Source organism: Ciconia boyciana, chromosome 1, assembly GCF_034638445.1.
Source record: "Ciconia boyciana chromosome 1, ASM3463844v1, whole genome shotgun sequence".
NCBI lineage: Eukaryota > Metazoa > Chordata > Aves > Ciconiiformes > Ciconiidae > Ciconia > Ciconia boyciana.
The window spans coordinates 199,902,080-199,922,098 of record NC_132934.1 but is presented as its reverse complement, the minus strand read 5'-3'; the positions used below and the strand labels follow the sequence as shown (position 1 = coordinate 199,922,098).

Below are 20,019 nucleotides of genomic sequence, written 5' to 3'. Positions count from 1 at the left end.
CCACAACCCAGTCAAGTCAGGCATTAATATGAAAGCCACAGACTTATCGTTTCTAGAATATATTCATGTTTCCAAGAACGACGTTGGACTCAGGAGGCCAGTGAAGCAGTATCTCTAAATAATTCTAATGTCTTCAGAGTTTTTCTTTTGGAAATATATTCTTCCAGCTCCAACCTGTAAAGTTTTAAGTCTTGCTTTTTTTTTTTAGAGAATCTTTCTGCAAAGGGAACAAGTTAAAGAAATATCCCATTCCTTTTAAATGATAACAAGATGGTTAAAGAAAGTACTATTTTTACAGTTTAGGAATAACTATATCTTCAGCAGCCAACTAATTTTCTCTGTGCAGCAACCCTGTGATGCAGGGATATTTTATAAATACCATTGCAATCTGCATAGCACAGCCCTTCCCCAGCAACTGGGTTGTAATAATCAAAAATGGCTTCCTTTCCATGGAAATGCGACACACTAACTTTGTGTTACTAGTACAAAAGCAAGAAGAGCCTATCCTATAACATATTTAGAGAATAAAAATAATTGATGTATTTAATAGTAATTCATACCATCTGTGTTGCCATTTTCAGAAAAGAGAGCTGTTACTGAAAATATAGGACCTGAAGCTGCTTATACTGTTCAGAGATTACATACTTATCTGATATGATGTAACCCCAAAGGTATGTGTTCGTAAAATAAGCATAGTTCAAAGACTACCTCACATATATTTGTATTTAATTAGAATCAGGCAAAATTCCAAAAAATCTGAACAGAAGAGCTTCATCATAGCTGTGAGTGCAGGTTAGATTTAGGTGCTTCCCCTGCAACTATTCCTACGTTGACCAAGCTGTCAACTTGTGTGACTGGTTAACTGAAATCAAGCTTTGAGTCAAAGTGACAATTTCAGTTCCTGGGCTCCTTCACCAGAAGCTCCATTAACCAATTGAAATTCAATGAAATGAATTGAATTAGAAATGAAATTCAGTACAACACTGGAAGAAAAAAGATAATGATGACACAAGGCACACAGAAAAGAGAAAAGGGGATCACAGGGGGCAAAATAAAGCCTTTGTCTGATGCAAAATAACATTTTCAAGTTCAGTGTCGTTACAGATGGTGCTTTTATATGACAGGCAGCATAGTCTGGTCAGCAGTGCCCTGGAACCAGGACTCTGGAAACCTGATGACTGTTTCCTGTTTCTCTATTGCTCTGTTGGTGACTTAGAAAAAGTAATTTAAATATTAATGGCTGCTTTGAGAAATTTCACATTAATTCTCACTAGCGAGAGAGACAGGTTGTGTAACTGGGGGCTGACATGGGATACTTGTTAGGCAAAGACAGAGGCACTAACACTTGTTGACATTTGCTTTCAAACTGACCGGTATGATAACCCTCTGTGTAACCAAAGCAGCGACATTAGCACTGCATTTTTATCCTGCATCAAAAGGTGCCTTTGTTTTTGCAGTTCAATACATTCCTATATAAATTCTGTAAAAAATAATGTTACTTGATTGTCTGGAGAAGTGGAACAACTTGCTCTGATACTGCTTCAATTTTCTAATTGTTGCAGCCAATAAATCAGCATGAATTTACTTTCAGCTGCCACAGATTTTTAAAGAAATACAATCTTTGGCACCTATTTCTGCAACTTTAATTAAGGTATTCTTCTCAAGTTATAATGTGGTTGTTCTTTTTTTTAAAAAAATCCCTCTTCTTTGAGTTGCAACAAATATTTTAAAATCAGCTTTCTAACTGGGCTAGACTCTTATATTATTTCTGATTGTAAAAAGCACTTGAACACGTTATAACTCATGTTCAAGTTGTGTGTGGCGCTGGACAGTCACTACTGGTGAAACAGTACATTTGTATGGTAAACAGATTATATTAATTTATATATACTAAGTAATATTGTGTACTAGTTGAAGTTTCTAGTAGGAATGGATGCAGTTCTGCTGAGAAATGACATAAGGTGTAAAAGGCCTACCTAAACTCTGCAAGAGGTATGTACTGACAGTCATTGTCTGTGAAGACTGGACTCTGGAGACCAACACTACGTGTTCTTACTACACTGTGACAGAGTGGATTTCCGGGCAAAGGAAAATTTGTCAATTTGTTTAAGCCCTTGCCATGGACTCACAGCCATGGAAGTGATGAGGCTCGAGCATCTACAATCCACTGGGATAAGAACGACTCCTTCCTTCTCACCTTTCCCCATCCACTGATACCATGAGATCTAGTATGCCTGGTTTTATCCCTTGCTTAAAATGTTAGACCTGTATAAGTCAGTCAAACAAGACTGCATGTGGACTATTACATGGACATGCATGTGGACTACTTCACTACTAGTCTATGGGTCTCACTGCGTAATGCTCATTGCACACACCTTATCTCAAATCTCTGTATTTTCCAGCATGATCTACACTTATCAGAACAGCATAGGGAGGTGGCAAGCATGGCACAGAGTAAGTATGGGTGAGGAAACCCAGAAAATCCAAGATCACTTCCATGCACAATCAAAAAATGCTTGCTGTTTGCAGATGCAGCAAGTACCAAACAAGTTTTTTTAGAAAGTCTCTGATAGTGAAAAAGGAAGGAGGCAAAGGAGGGGGTAGAAATACATGCAAAATACTTGGAGGAAATAAAGTCAAAAAGGAACAGAGAGGGAAAAAAAGGATTAAAAAGTCAAACAAAAAGACACTGCAGAAGTCTGCTGTTTATGTGTATCATCCATTGCATATCTGAACATGAGTAATAGGCAACAACCTTTCAGACACCACAACAGCTTTTTATACCACTGCATGAGCTATAATGTTAACGTCTCATTGTCCAAAATGACTAAAACTACTATCCAGAAGACAAATTATTTCTGTTCTCCCACTGTTCTTCCTCCCCTTATTGTGTAGTCCTGTAACCAATGTCTCCCCTCTCTCAAAGTCTCTTGAAAGACTTTACTGATCCCATAGTGCAGGGATTATAATGATTTTTGAAGTACTGCTGTGGACCAATGATGACAGTATGGAAATAAGTTGGAATTGATTAAAGCTATTTATATTAATGCTTTATCACTCTATATACAATAGTTCTTTATGTTTTACTATAATGTAGAAATTTAGAACTTAAAAATTATCAGAAAAAGTTCCTGGAAAGCTGTTAGTAACTGACTATTTACACATATGTATTTTAAATATATAATACTTACTCGTAAGGATTGTCAGCAAAAATAGGTACTCTGCATAAGATATCAACCCTGAAATAGAAGAGTTAAAAAATGACTTGCAAAAAGAAAATATACTTATAGCAAGACTTGAAAGATCGAATGTTATAAATATAAAAAATTTAGTTTAACATCATATTAAATAGGTTATTAAAGTAAGCCACATTATTATTTAATAAAATTTTTACTTCTGTTTTTAGTGCTCTGAAGGTAAAATTCCCTATCCAGAGACTCATCAATGTTCATGTCTAATCAAGAAAGTAAGGTTTATTTGGTATTAATAAAAGGCCTACACTAAATCTTTGGATTCTCACTGAAAACATTCAATGCTTATATAAAAGGCAAATAAATTAAATGCGTTTTGTCACATTTAGTACCTGGGAGGAGAACTACTCTAACGTTACCCTGAAGGATCAAAGTCCTCCATCCTTTGGCAGGCGCACGAAGGCGGAGAATAGCTTCCCTCTAATTCTCAAGGGGAACATGGCAACATGCAAAGCTGCCAAGCTGCTAGATTGTGCTGATAGCACTGCCAGGCTGCGTGCCAAGAGGAGGCTTCTATTTTTTTTAAAAATAGGAACATGTCCTTTCTACAAGGTGAAAGTATTTTCCCCCCTTTTGAAGGAAAATTCCAGTGTTTTCCTTTGAAATACCGCCTTAAGTGAAAAGCCTGAACAAACACAAAGATGCGATAGCGTCAAAATAGAGCATATGAGCTAAAGAGAGAGAGTGCATAACGAAGATGGTTAAACAACAGAATCTGAACCATCTGCCCTGCAATAATGTTTGGAGAAAATATGTAAAGGGCTTTCTTATAAATCACTTTTCAAAATAACTGAGCTACTTTTAACTTGTGAGCTAAACATTGTATAATGCTGAAGCTGCTTAAAATAATTAAGTTCAAACGTGCCTTTCTGTGCAAAGATAAACTATTTTTTATAATTAATATTTATTTAATTGATAGATAAGGAATCCACTTAAGCTTCAGTGATAAACAATTAACTTCTGATAAATTACTATGCAGAACCAACTGCATTTGTATTTGACCTCAGATAGTGACTTAACACTTTCAAGTTTTAAGTACCAGAAATAGTAAATTGCTGAATGTAAGAGTCTGAAAATCCATGAACAAGTCTTAGCTAAAGACAGGTCTAATGCTGATCCTGTTGCCAACTCACTCTGGTTCCATATCTTAGTCTTCCTCTCCATCAAAATAGGGCTATTCACCCTATTATCCAGCATGCATCATGTGTAAATCAGCACAGTACTACAGTCATACAATACACTGTGGAAATAAAAAATACTTTAATCTCAAAGATTTAGTTTTGCTTACAAGTTTTAGGGTTACTGCCATTGCAAGAATGTAAATTATTATTTGCATTGCTGTAAAACTTGGAATCGAGTTCTTAGACAAAGTATCCAGGATTTCTACAAATTCGAAACCAAACAAACAGAGAAAGAACTCCTACCCCATTTTTTTTTAGCTTATACGCCTAAGTATAAGACAAGATAAAAAATGGATAGAAACAAATAGGGGAGGAAAAGAAATCAAGCAAATAGTGTGACGGGCAGCAATTAAGATTCCTGCTCCCTGATTTTGTGTGTGTCACAGCAAAAGAATGTTTAAAGGAAGAATGTAAAGACAGACAACTAGGTAACTTTTCAGCTCTATATAGAAAACACCTCCCAGCTGTGGACTGCAACAGTATCAGCACAAAGATCCCTGCCTGAAAATTTAACCAGCAAGTGATGAAGGCCAGCATCAGTGACCAAGGAGAAGTGGGAGTCTGCCTCTCAGCTGTCTGGAGGTGTGCTGCACAGGGATAATCCAGGGAAGACCTGGAAGGTGAAGACAAACAGCTTATGCTAGATAAAACAGAGCAAGGAGAGCCCAGTGTTGGGACACAAAAGAAGAGATGACACACTCAAAGGAGTCATGTAAGAAAAACAGCTTTATCGAAGCATTTGAACGGATATTAACATGGCAGATGATGTTTGTTAAAGTCAGAGGAAAAAACAGTTGTAATAATTGAGACACAAAATGCTGAGTGCCTGGAGAGTTTTAGCTATATGGGTAAACAGGGAACATTGTACCTTATAAAATTTTGCAGAAATAATCCGCAAAATTTATATGGAAATGGTAGGATGTAAAGAAAAGACCAATTTAAAGACAACACCCTTCTTATTGTCTCAAGGGAGAAGCTTGATGGCTCTATTCCCTCGGATTGCAGAGGGCTGGAACAAAGACGAATCTTGCAAGAAATGCTGGGGTGAGACACAGACTCTGTTTTCATCAGCTTATCGTACGCTGATTGAAAAGTCACTATAGTGAAACAGGCAAAAAGGTAAATATAATAAAAACATGTAAAAAAAAAAAATCTTGATTGTACTTTAAAATCTGTCTCAGTGCCTTAAAGCAGATCCACAGCCTGTCTGACATTTTCTGGCAGACTGATTATACTAAAATAATTTGAGATAAGATTTTTTAACTTGTGGACTCATTTCCATAAAAATTCTTTTAATTTTATTGTCCTTTTATTACCTGCAGTGAATGGCCAATTTACCTTATCCATAAAGTAAATTAAATATTTTGGTAATTTTCTTTTTATTCTACAGTAATCATTACAAAGTTACTCAAATTAAAAGATGCTATACAACAAATTTTGAAAAAAACCAAACAAACCATAGAAAATTATATTCATATCCAAGCAAATTTTAAAAGATAAGCTTCACATACTGTTGAATGACTCAGCATACTTGCAGCCAAGTATTCGCAGTTAGCGTTGGCAAAATGCTGTCATTTTCTAACACTAAATGAGCCTTCCCTATCCCTCCCTGGAAATCTCTACCCTCAAACTTTATAGCAAATGCTGACAGTACAATATTCTTATTGCTGAATAAATCATAAGTATACCCACAAAATATGACATGAATTTTAAAACTGCCCACTAGAAGGCAGAATACCCTAGCATTACATTTTACAAACTGGACTGATGACAGTTTTCCCTCTACTTGATATTTAAATAACAATTTGAAGGTAGTTAAAATAATCTCAGCTAAACAGTGGAACAGGTGTAGATTCATTATTCTGGTTCTTGTAAAAGCAGTATTTAATACATAAATATTTACATTTTAAACTGTAATAATAATGCATCTCAAAGCAAAAGCATCAAAGTCACTAAAGAGGCATCGGACTAAAAACTGTAAAAATTCCATGTGTTGTGCAGACATATGGATGACTGCACTGAATGTTCCTGCGTCATCTCAAACTCCTACCTGGCCTTTGAAGGACAGAGTATACGGACCCACAGTCCTAAGCAAGGGGAGATCAATGCCTTGTCCAGAATGCAAAAGATGCCAGGCTGAGTGTATCACTGAACCACTTTCTGCCAAGCAGTCAGCTGGGAGAGGTGTGGGAAAACAAGGCTGTGCTGATTTGCTGTTTTCACTTTCTGTTGGTGGACTCCTGGTTGTCCCAGGCAGAGTGCTTTGGGGACTTGCAGTGTCAACCACTAGAAAAAGAAAGGCTCTAAAAACGCAGTGATAGAGAAAGAATATCCAAGAATTAAAGACTGGGAATCCTTTAAACCCAATCCTGGGAAAGCACATGATGATTAGTAATTTGAAAAGGCAGGGAATGACTATTCAATACAAAATCCAGACTTCCTAGGATAGGAAAAAATTGTTCAGCTTGTTCAGAGATGTCTCAGGGCTGCTGGGGTATGCTGGGGCTTGCAGGAGCGGACTGACAAGCAAGGCACCGAGGTGAAGACCCCTCCCTGTCTGCACAAGGATGCAAGAAATGAACCGCATGCAGAGGAGGCCATGAGGCCAAAGTGCAGGTGAAACGCTGCAGGCTGAGATTGAGGGCTGCTCTCTTGCACAAGCTGCCATCCATGCCCAGGGATTTGCTGCGCATGGAGAGAGCGTGGCTCATGCCTGCCAAGGAACTGCAGCAGTGCAAAGGCAGCTTTATTTTCCAGAAAATTCCATGGGACAAGGGATTCAGGCTGAACTCTACGACACGGAAAGTTTGTGAATAGATGCTGTCGGTCTTTCTCATTAGTTTGTGGATTTCAGTCTTTGTTACTGGTGAAATGGTTAATTACTCATCTATTTGGTTTCCTTGATCCTCTTGTTTGTTTTCTCCCTTCAATTAATTTATGCTAACAAGGTGTTTATTTGGTGTTCTTTAATTCCCTGTTGTTATACAAACAGTATCCCAGCTCTCAGAGTTTTCCACTTTATATCGGGCTACATAAAGAGAAATGCTGGGTGAAAAGAAACCGAAGCACATCAGTGCTGTGAAGGGCCACCGAGCTCCTGAAGAAGGAGAAATAAGTTCAACTGCTCTTGGAATCAGGGATGCCACTTTACATAACTAGATACAAATTGTATTTTTATTCTTAGTTTCCATGCATTTAAGTTATATAGTGAAACAGTAGCTTATTAACAACAAGTCTTAAAAGCCCATTTTGTGCTGAAGTCATCCCTTTAGCCCCTTTCTCTTCTCCCAGTAGGCTTTCTGATTTCTTTCATGTCTCTTCCTGCACCTCAGAAGGCTTTCCATTCCCAGCCCTGCCTCTTTACTCTCTCTTGCATAACTGAGAGATTTGCCAAGGAGGCAGCTACTGGCTAGATGGCGATGAAGTCAAATCCATGAAACCTTCTTTAAAAATACATTCAATTCATACCATATAATGAGATACAAAGCAAGATGTATTTTTCAGTATCAAAAGTGCTCGTTACCTTTATCACCAAGCTCTCTAAAAAAGGTCGGTCCTGGTTTAGCTTTGGCAACACACAGCAGTGCAGCATCTACCTCCTTTAAAGACACAAACAAGAAAATATAAAGCCAGTTTTGAAAGAGAAGTCTATCCAGTTGAGTAACAGAAAGAATGCAAGTTCTTTGGAAGAAGGAAAGGAACATTTTGCTTACCTTTTTTGTCAGTTTCTTGGCTGAGGCTTTACCTATAATAAAAAAAAAATCATCATAATTCAATAACAAACTGACTTTAAACTTTGATCAGGTTCTGTGGCATTTCTTCAGATTTTTATGGGAAAATGCTAAGTAATATGAAACAGAATATTTTGCAGCAGGCAAAATTCCCACAATGATCAAGAAAGGACAACATTTAAAAATAATATGAGCAGTCTGTTCAAATGTTCTTGCAACCTAGATGAAACCACAGACCACTTTGGTATCTATGACTGACTGACTTGTGTGATTTTGCATACTGTGAGCTACAAACGTAGTACAGATTCCAAAGCAAGATTATACAGTAAGAAACAACTGTAGCATCTACAAAGGCATTTGCACACACACATAATAATCCTTCAAGTGCAGGTTGAGTATGCAAAAGCTAAAAAATACTAAAAAGAGAAAAAAGAATGAAAATGTTGATGTTTCTATTAAGCAGAAGTAAATTGAACAACTCTGCCTCCTGAAACAGCATCAGATGAAACCACGCAAACTCCTAAGCGTTTATCAGTAGGTTCAAGTTTGTACACTTGAAGAAGGGACCCACTGGCAGCAGTACAGGTTGTATTCCTGTGTAAATCACCCGTTTGAGGAGCTGCGATGTATTATCAGTGGAACGTTTCAGCTGGTTAGGCAGGGACCACAGAAATCCTGTGGTCATGGACTGGCAGGAGCTGTGCTCCATCCTTTCTCTGTCTATCTGACCTATCGCACCAGTCTGTCTCTTCAGCATTTCTCCTCATATAGTTCTTAAAACCCCGTGTCCTTCACTCTTACCACTCTCAGCCCATCGCTCCCTTCCTTCATCACCAGTTTCTCTGGATTCCAGCCAGCCATTCCCTCCTATTTATTCGCGCTGTGTAAGCACAAGCCGAGCTGCTTGCATTTGCTCTGAGGACTGGTGCCCCTGCGTGCAGCAGCCTGCTTTGCTCCACGCTCAGACTCCAAGGCTTACTCTGCTGCTTCACAAGCATCTTGCATCCAAAGGGTTACCAGCGCAGCACTGCTGCTTGGAAACGGACATGATGGAGGCAGCCTGATGAGGAGCTGTCAACAAACTTCTACCAAGCATTTTCACAGGCCCACAATTTAGCCAGACAGAGGTGCATTCTCAGTAAAACAGCGAATTTCCATAATGCTGGCAAAAGACGTGCCCAGCTGCAGGGGGTCTCCACTGGCAACTTTTGGCTTCAGACAAGGGAAGCTGCTGGAACATCTCAACCAGCAATAGTTCATTTTTCAGCACAGGCAAACAGTGCCCTCGCCTCTGCACCCTGAACTGGCAGTAACAGTTTTGCTGATAAATTCCTCTCCCCACCCGCCTCCCCCAAATCAGCCTAAGGCAGACACCTGGCACATAACATTGCAACCCAAATGTTTAAGTTTGACAAAAGTTACAAGCAACTAAAATTAGGGTTTTAATACTGGAGTGTTGAGTGACCCCAGCAACAGGTGTTGCCAGCACCACCTGTTACTGTGGATGAATACATTTTTGTGCAATGTCTGTACATATATTTACACACATACACATATATAAAGCTACACAGATAGATACCTTCTAGCTCAAAGGAAGTATTAAATCCTCTGCTTTGCCTCATTTGAGATAAAAGAAGTCACACTAATAACAGTCTGGGAAAGCAAGTAAAAATCCCTATATCCAGCAAGGCTGAGTCCTGAGCAATGCGATGTAACACCACAGTTCAACACTGTTCACTGCTGCAGAGCATTTTAATTAATGGCTATTTAGCAAATTAAGTCATTCAGATCTCAGCTTTGAAATGTCACCTCCTCTGTACAGCACATTTCAATGTTGAATTAAACTAGAGCAGTTCTTTTGTCTCTGGGAGACCCACATGGCGAGAAGCCTTACAAAGAGGGAATGTCAGGCTGTAGGTCTGCGAAAAACAGTATCTGAAAGAAAAAAGGGAAAAACCCACTCTACAGCGATTTTCACTGTAAATGCTCTCTGCAGCTGTCTGTTTTGAAGCCAGCCATGCACTCTTATTTGGTTAACAGCGGCTCCACTCATTCCTTTCTCCTGGTGGCCCCAAGAGCATTGCATTTGGGACAGCAACTGCTACCGCAGCAGCGTACTGGGCAGTAGCCTTTTGCCGGCATCCAGGAGGATGATGAAGGGAGACAAGCTGAACTCTGCGAGCTGGAACAGCACAGGCATGAATAATTGATGCGAGGTAAGGAGAAAGCACCGGCAGCAACAGCTGAGACACTAGCTGGCCAAGTTTGTGAGGCTCTACACTTGGTTAAGCCCGTGTTTCTCTTCTTCATGTTGTATTCAGCACAGGAACTCTGAAACACTTCAGCTACCCAGTTTTAGGGAACATATCCTCAATGAGAATTACCCTACCATGATAAAAATTAAGAAAGGAAAGGAAAATCTATTGCAGACGTGGACCCTCTTTTCACCAGCCCACAGTCACAACTGCAACTGCCTGGATCTCATACAAATGGCTGCGGCAGCCATCAGCATCTGCCCTCTTGCATTCAGCTATGGCCACCCTCCAGAGGATGTTTAAAATGTTGACATGCCGACTGACCTGCTTCAGAGATGAAAAGACAGTAACAACGACACAGAGGTGCTCATGCTACCCTTGACTGGGGAATCTTGGCATGAGTGAAAGGGCTAGCGGAGAAGAGGAAGCCTTTGCTGCGTGGCAGAAGAGGAGGAGGACAGTCACATCACCCCAGGACGTGGCGAGGGGCAGAATGAGGTGGGTGAGAGTCGGTCCCCACCATGGCTGACTGCACAAGGGGCTGCTGCTACAATAAAAGAGGAAAAAAGGCAGGATGGAAAGGGACAGATTGAGAGATAAACAAAGACATCTCTACTTTTCTAAGTAGTAAATACAGCAGAGTAATAAATGTGGAGCCTTTTAATGGTGCTCTTCGCAAATGGGCTTCAAAATCGAAAGATTTCATAACCTAGTCAAATGAAACTGGCATATAGATGCCAGCAAGCATGTGTACCGGTAGGCCAGGAATTTTTTTTAAAAAACCCTGACATTTGGGACCCTAGTGTTATTTTTCATATTGCCATTTGTGTAAAGTATTAGAATACAATCTTATAATAATGTAATAATTTAAACTGTAGAAGCACTTTCCTCCAATAATCATTTGAATATTTTCTAAGAATTAAATCTAGTTATATTCTATTGGTACTGTCACCATATAAAATCATCCGTGAAGACTCAAATATCAGTTTTCACTTAGAAACATTAGCTACTTTTACTGTAGCACTCATAATATTCCTTGAATACTAATTTAGTTCTTGGCGCTTATTCTCTCCACTTATTCACTTCCTAACAATGAGATCCCCTTAAACACCAACCAGGAAAGCTGTTAATATCGCATGCTACCATATGAAATGCGTAGCCCTCTGAGGAACCAGGTCTTTTAAGGCCTTGTCTACAATAATTAGGAAAAGAAGGTTAACTCCTCTTTGCAGAAAATGCACTGCAAAGGTATGAACAGTTTTCTTAGCCAGTTCGGACACTGAAAAAAAAAAGCGCCTCTTCCCTTCTATCAATTAAATCTTGGTGCTGTCATTCCTGACACATGACTACAAATATATCAGGATCTAAGTCTCCCTCTGAGGAATACAGGCAATGGTTATAATTATTAGGAACTATTTCATCTAATAAGTAAAAGATCTGTATGATGCACTTTTCTATAGTTTTATTCTTTTACCTTGATAGATTCTTACTAATAGGTAAATTAATGACATATTACAAAACTTGTTTGTAGTAGTAACAGTGTTACTTTGGTATCAGAAAAAGAAACTTGGAATTTTTATTGTTTTGAACTTGAATGAATGAGAAGAAAAACAACTTTTTTTTTCCTACAGACCTGCCAAGACTGTGATGGAATTCCAGCTTAAAGGACAATGAGTATTTTCAAGGGTCTCTACATATTTTACAGATGCTATCATCTAATTTTGACCATCTATAGCAGATCCATGAAACAACAACGAGGTACAGACACACCTTTCATGGACAAAAAGCCATTTTAGGTTTTTAAGTTGAATGAATACCGAGTCTACTTAGAAGCACACGAATTCTGTGCTGTTAGCCAAGACAGTTAGCTGACAACTGTAATTAAGAAAACACTGCCAAGAGCAGCTACGTCAACCTTAATTTGCCCTCGGCAAACCTGGGTATTTTGTCACATACATTTCTTACAATAGAAGTGTTTCCATCATCTATCAGTTTTTTACACTAAGATGTAGAATGGACCTGACATCAATGCTAGGATTAACATTAGGAAAGGGCTGAATTAAACAAGTACCCACTTGCACTCAGTAACACCCATTTACACCTGTATAGCTAAGTAAAGGCTTAGATCTGACAAAAGACATTTAGAGCCAAAGAATGAACAAAATCACTAAGATCAACCATTATAACAACAATAATCAAACGCCAAAGCAAAAGTAGAGAAGTTACTACTATCTGCAAGAAAGCATATTTTTACATGTCTGCAAGATTGCTCTATTTTTGTAATATGGAAATGAAAATTAATTTCTGAAACTACCTTTCTCCACAGCCTTACCTTCAAATGAGAACAGTATAAAATAGCTATCTTTTCCTAGGAGGACAACAAACTCCTGTCCCTTTTATCAGCAAAGTCACTGAGATGGTTTGACCAGGATCTCTTTTTAGCTCCATTTCAGATAGACACAGTGATAAACAAGTAAAAAAAAAAAAAAATGTCCTTCAAGTTTTTTAATTTTAGATGACAATCATTGCTATCTTTGCTGAAGCTTGGCAAGTTCAAAGTCATACTGGGGTACTAGGAAACCAATTTTTTTTTTCCTGAAAAATTAAGAAGAAAACATGTTACAATTCAACCAAACTCTGATTCTGCAAAATGATGAGTGAAACGAACCTTTTAAGCTGGATGGGATTTCAGCAGTCATAATGTGAGGATCAGAGCATTTTAAAACCCAAACCCACTGTGCGCAGCTCATGCTGTGGCCTTTACAGTAGAGCCCACCCTGCAAGCCTTGCCTGCTGTGGGAACAAGAACTTGTATTTCTCCCTTTTAGTTGGCCATCAGCTTTCACACAAGCTGAACTCTGAGAATCCTGCCCCTGCGCCCTGGCAAGCTGCATTAGATATGAATCGTGTACGTCTATTTCCTTGGGGAGACTCCGTTCAAATTTTTGTTTAAATTTGCCTAAAACAGAAGATCATTGAAATTCAATAGCTTGTATTTAATTCCCAGCTCTCTCTCAGATATTTTTTATGACACTGGACAAATACCTTATCTCAACAAGGCGTCTTTTATTCACCTGCCTTCTTTACGTTCTCAGCTCTTTAAAGCTCTTCTATGCATTTATAAAGTACTTACTGCTAATGAAACCAATAATGAAAAGGGCAAAAATTCAAGCCAGGAATTAGTTCTTTAAGGCCTCCTTTTGAAATATTGGTGATACTGGAGATAAGTCAAGGTTAGCAAAAAAAAAAAAAAAAAAAAAAAAAGCTTTTTGAAAGCATGACAAACCAAGTGGTCAGATTCCTATGATAGCTTCTGGCAAACCAATATCTGAATAATAAATGAGCATGCCGTTTAAATGAATTAAGAATCCACTTCAGCTACAAAGCTTTTACTGAACTAGTGCATTGCTCCATCGAAAGAAAATTGATAAAAGTAATTTCAATGACATGAATTAGTGAATTGAACCACCTGAATTAAAATCCAGGTATGCCCAGTGGAAAAGGCAATTTGCAATAACAGAAGCTTCTGATGTGCTTTACAAAACAAGCTTTGCATCCGTCTTTATTTAGAGCAATTGTTCCTCTGAGGAAACGAGAAATATACAGTCCTGGGCCGAGGCCAGTGCTGGCAAATCTCCATTTCAGAAGAGCAGTTGCATCAGAGCCAGTCAATACCGGAAGGTTTCTCTGAGTAAGGCAGCCTGGGGTAAAAAGGGTGGGATGCTGATGTAGGGAGAAAACATCAAAGGATGGCACAGTCTTTTAGGAAACTGAAACAGACTGAAAAATTAAGATAAGCCAGTTTTCAAAAACTGTTAAAGAGACAGTGGCACTGAGTTACCAGCGGTGCCAGGAGTTCCAAAATAACCAAAGGCATCAGGGTAAAAGCAGATTTTGTGGTGCTTGCTACAGAGCACGCGAGCAGCTCAGTCCTCCCTGGGACTGTAGCAGGAGTCTTTGGGGATGGCAGGGGAACAGTTTTTCCTTAGATATTATCCAGGGAAAGCGACTTGCTCCCAGATCTGCTCTCTTTCTAATAATGTATCCAAACTGCAGATAGGAAAAGCTGAGAACAGGTTCAGACTTCCAAGCTTACCACAACAGTTGCACTGCAATGATACATAGCATACAGAAAGTTATTTCTTCCAAAACACCAGAAAAGTCTAACAGGCATGTAACGGCAGCCCTTGGCTGCAAAAGAAGCATGCGATGTGAGTTAAGACTTCATGTGTAACACACAAGCAGCAAGAAGCCAAGCAGAGAGCGCAATCACAGATGAGCATCTCCCCAGGAGGAGAGACTGACAGCCCTCTGGGCTGGTTCTGAGCTCAGGACTGGAGGGAGCATCCAGAGGAAAAATGTGTCGTGAAATGCAAGTCCTCAAACTCCCAAATAAGCACCTCACGCTTGGTTCCTCTGGCTTCATTTAGATGTCTAAAAATTAGATGCCTAAATCTGAGTTAGTGATCTCTGCGGTGCTTTGCTGTAACTATGATGGTGTAAGGACATACGTAGAAAAGGGTTTATAATTAACTTTGAAATCTGCTGCTCCTATTTCAGATCTGAAGAAGAGCTCATATGCCCAAAAGCTTGTCTAATTTTTCCAACTTACAGCAGCTGGTCTAATAAAAGATATTATCTCTGTCTACAAACCTCATCCTGACTAATGACCCCAGGCTCCCTTTATAGTCAAGAGAGAGAAACAGATACAGCAAAAGAGCAATATATTCCAGGTTGAGATAGGTGTCTAATACAGGCCTTGGACTTAGCTGTTTCCTTCCATTAACTTTAAAGAGATGCTACAATCACTTGCTCTGACCTGACATTCAGCTTTTACATATCTAAATTGAGTAGATGTATCCTTCTGCACACAACCAGGTAACTCACACCGTGACTGCTTTTTGTATTTGTTATATCTGTAATCTGGTTTTTCCAACCTCCTATCTATCAGCCTGATGTTAGCAGTGCTAAAGGCACGTATTCTCTGTTTTATTAAGAACTTAATCAGATACAAGGGCAAAGTGTACTACAGTTCAAGAGGCAGAGTGGCTGCATAACTGGAGCAATAAAGTATTATAAACAACAATTAAGAATACCTGGAAGGAGCTGTATCCATAATACATGTTTCTGAAACCAGAAGGGTAGAGAATGACTCCTGCTAACCTACAGAGAATGTTATGCAGTTCAGACTTTTAGGATGGATGGCGTCTCCTGAATCTGCACAAAACCACGGACCTTCCGCAAGGAGCAGGCAGGCAGAGCCTCAACTCAAGAAATATTCCTAGTATTAGGCCTAAAATGGTAGTCAGTCTTACCTAGCAAAGAGAACAGCATAAGCTAGACTAAGCCTTCAAGAAGACTCAATTAATGAACTCTGATCCTACCCTGAAATAAAGAAGAGACGATTTCTGTAGCATCGCTATGCTTTATACTGTCATCTCCTACTGCTAACAAAGACTAGTTTTTTAAATACTATAGGGCCAGAACACATGCTAGGTTAAGGTACTAACAACAGATGAAGATAAACTATTATGATAGCCTAGGTTTAATTCTGTTCCTCCACTAGACAGTGTTAGATGTCATGATCCCTGGCCTACGGGCTCTGTAATCTACTTTGCGGCTGCAGAAGAGAAGTATAACAAAAATCAGAAGAACAAATAAAGTAGGGTAAGAACAACAACAATGAAATGATACAGTTAAAAATCTAACTGCATGCACAACTTGAGCAAATTGCATTTTAATTGTAAGCAGAGATTAATTTGGATTCAGAAAAAAATTGTGTGCAAATTATCGTCCCACAATCACAATGAAGGAAGAAAAGGTCAACACCTTAACAGCACCAGAAATTGATTCTTACCTCACTGTGTAAGACTTGATTTAAGCTTATGTGCTCAATATAAAACCACCATCACCACTGTAGCAACTATCCCTATCGTATCTCATTCAGACACTTCCTTTACAGTTTGTATTCTTCCATATATCTGAAGATCTTCCCTACCATGACAAACTGTTACTTTTCACATGCATCTTACAAAATGTAAAAAAATATAATACAGTTAAAGACTAAGCACAAGAATATTAAAGACTGTTAATTATTACAGATTGGTTCACTTGCTGGCAAACATAACTGAGGTGCCAGGTGAAGAATTCATACTTTGTGTGGGAATTTATCACTAGCATAAAGCTACCTTACTAACCCTGGAATAAGGAAAAAGAGGGCACGTGTCAGAGAGGACCAGCTTTTTCACCTTCTTGCTTTGATGCAATTTATCCCCTAGGCAGGAACTGCAAATCATATCAAACTGTGTCAAATTATATGAAGTAACTGTATGGTTTATTTATTGCACTTTGGTATGTAACGAACACTCCAACATGCAAGAATTACAGATAACGAGGCCAGAAATGACCATGTGGGTCACCTACTTTGTCCTATTGCTCCCAAAAGACTTTTGCTCACGCATTATCTCATCAGTTTATGTGCACACAAATACATGTTCACACATTCGAAAGACAGTATTAATATTAAACTATAGTTTGGGGTTCAAAAGACAATAGTGACATTAATTCAACTGCTTTTTTTAAGAAATAGTTTGCTTTTTCTTAAACTTACTCATCCAAGTACAAACTTTAGGGTACTGTTGATATTGCTTATTCCTAGTGGAACAGAAAAAAATAAAATGTAATAACTTGATATCATTTAAAAATTAAAACTGGAAATATTTTGTGAAAAAAATGAAGTTATTCATGGTATCAGCATGAAAAATGCAGTGCTGCTACCATAATTCTGTTCAGATGCAGGGCATTTATAGCACTTGGGTCCAAGCAGTAAATAGCTGACATATTAGCGCATCAAGCCAATTTAAATTACTGCAGTGGGTAAGTATCGGGAGCACTGACATTTCACATAAATTGAGTGGGTTCTCAAGAGTCCTGTAAATATAAAAAGCTATTTAGATCCAGTTTATATAGTAGCTCACTTTTTTTTCCTGTTTCACCCGATCACATATCAAAATTATTTACACCACCATTAATGCTTTCTTTTTTGTTAAAACAGTATTTTTCTTTTAAAGTTTAATTTACTTCCACTAGAGCAACATGCAGTAAAAGTTCTTAGAAATATTGCAAAAAATGTTCCAAGAGGTGACAGCTGATTGGAAAAGTACAATGGAATTTTGCTAGAAGTATCAGTTTGGGAAACTTTTTTGTTCATCACATCCCAGCAACCCCTAGTGAGACCTTTGGAAGAAAAAAAGGGGGGTGCGGGGGGGGGAAGAGAGAGATGGCTGATGTCCTTCTGTGCTGCTATGGTGAAATCTGGAAATCTCATCAGCAGGATGCCCGATTTCTATTGCTGCACTATTCTCATGATGGTGGTAATTGTTGCTCCTGTTTCATTCTCCTAGTGTCTTGTCCTTCCATCAAATGTCTAGAATTTGACTCCTTTAGGGCTGCTCTACATCCTCCACAGACTAAACACATCCTTTCCAACATCTTACTGTTCTTATTTCCTTCCCAGTAGTAACAATTGTAGGGAATATAGCACAAACAGCACCTTTTTGGTGATTGTGAAAGATGGTCTTGGGAATTTCAGAGAGGCTTGTGGGAAGACCCATGAAGTGGGGCTCCCCTGTGGTTAAGGGAAATTGCCTCATTCACAGAATAGCTGAAGTTGGAAGGGAGCTCTGGAGATCACTGTGGTAATTAGAATGTCCTTATCTTCTCACGGTGACAACTGGAAAAAGCTCAAAGCAGCGACAGTCAGGGCAGGTTGCCCAAGATGATGTCCAGTTGGGTTTTGAATATGCTTGCAGACATTTGTTTCTAGAAGGGCTATGAATACAAGACATCTCTCTAATTTATTACAGTCACCTGACCAACTTTGCAATAGGAAAGTATCAGTTTAGGTGCTTTTGTAACCTACACTAACACCAAATACAAGCAACAGTTGGCAGGTTTCATATGGAGTTTTAGGATTTTTTCCCCTTGCTTATATCAAAGGCAACAACATTCTCATGCAGTTCAAGACTGTATCGTGGCTTCAATTCTCACCGGCGACCTACAAAGGAAGAGACAGCATTTTTGCCTTCTTTGTCAAGACATGAAAGCACTAAGTACTGGAATTAACAGCAAATTTGAGCATTTTATTGGAAGGAAACAATTCTATGTTGGTAATTTCATTAATGAGAGCTCTGTGTTTAAGCTCAAGGCCTGGGACATTTTGTCTTGCTGTCCAGAGCATGGTAAACGCCCCAAAAATTCAGAACTTTATTATGCTTATCTTCCAGAACATAAGCCCCATTCATGAACATGCAATTTACAGTGACTTGATGTCTGAGGGCATTGCTGTTGAGTTTACAGAACAGTTAATTTGTAAATTATAACCGATATAAATTCTGCTTAGGAATGAAAGGATTAAGGGAACACCCACTAGATGGTGTTCAGTTACTGCATGGGGTGACCTGGCCTAGTTGCAGCTCTAGCTCCTATTCACCTCTGCTTTGCAGCAGACTTTTCTTGAAGAAACAACAAATACATTTGTATAAGAGGACAAAAAGGGATGAAATCACCCTCTTTACTAGAAATTTGGAAATGCTTTAGTAAATTAATTACCACCTGTGTTGAATGTGGGTAAGTGGAACTTCTAAAACATATGACAAATCTAAACAAAAGAAAGTAAACAAGGTTGTTTTGGATCCACTTCCTAATACTCCATGGTTCTACTCAAGATACTTGTATTTTTGCAATTGATGGTATTATCAATCTGTTCCTCATCCTCCCAAACTCTCCTGACATCATCCATTGAGAGAAAAGGGTGAATAAACACTCACCAAAGCAACATATCTATTTTGCAATTAGTTTTATTAAAAGGATGAACTGAATTACCGGATGTCTATTCTAGTAGAACCTAATGCATCACTTTCTTTTTCAGCAGAATTGTAATAATTGCAACTAATTCCCATTAGTGGTTAGTGAATCAGCATAAGGAAAGAAAAAAAGAATAAAAGTGCTATTTTAGGGGAAGAGACTTTTGGCATAGGTGCAGTACTGTAGCACTTAACTTCAGATATTTTAGATTCCTGGAGATTACAAGGATGACTAGTGATAAAGGGAATTGCTATTCAGAGCTGAATTAAGCTGATCCTGTCATGTCAGAATTTCCAGAAGGAACCTTTTCCCTTTATAAGGCTCTGAAGTGCAACCTTACATGAAAATTTTAGGGAGGCCATTCTAATGCAGATGACCCCCATGATGACATTACTTTTTCCAATTGCCACCGTGAGATGATAAGGACATTCTAATGACCATGTTTGGGAATCTTCCTACAGACTGCCTACTGCGTTGGGCATTTTACTAATCCTACGCAGCCCTACTTCATTATTTCCATAACTCTCCAGTTTCAGGCATTATTGCAATCTCTAGCTTTTCTTTCTTTCTTCCTTCTCATGCTTAATCGGAGTTCCTTTCAGTGGCTGACTTGCTTTCCTTCAGCTGATGGTCCACGTCATTCTCGCTTTTACCTTTAAATTAGCCAGGAGTTTCTTTCTACTTCTAAGATTAGCTCATTCTGTTATTAGCACATACAGAAGCTCTGAGCAAACCA

At 38.7% G+C, this 20,019-nt stretch overlaps 1 protein-coding gene across 1 annotated transcript in view; it reads right to left on the bottom strand.

Moving 5' to 3' along the window:
* The window catches only part of MICU2 (mitochondrial calcium uptake 2), a 154,860-nt gene that overhangs the window by 36,844 nt on the left and 97,997 nt on the right, over nt 1-20,019 (bottom strand). The window contains exons 3-5 of the mRNA XM_072850497.1: nt 8,146-8,177; nt 7,956-8,031; nt 3,192-3,239 (exon numbers count right to left, since the gene is read on the bottom strand). Coding sequence (XP_072706598.1) covers nt 3,192-3,239; nt 7,956-8,031; nt 8,146-8,177 — 156 coding nt within the window. The remainder of the gene's footprint in view (nt 1-3,191; nt 3,240-7,955; nt 8,032-8,145; nt 8,178-20,019) is intronic.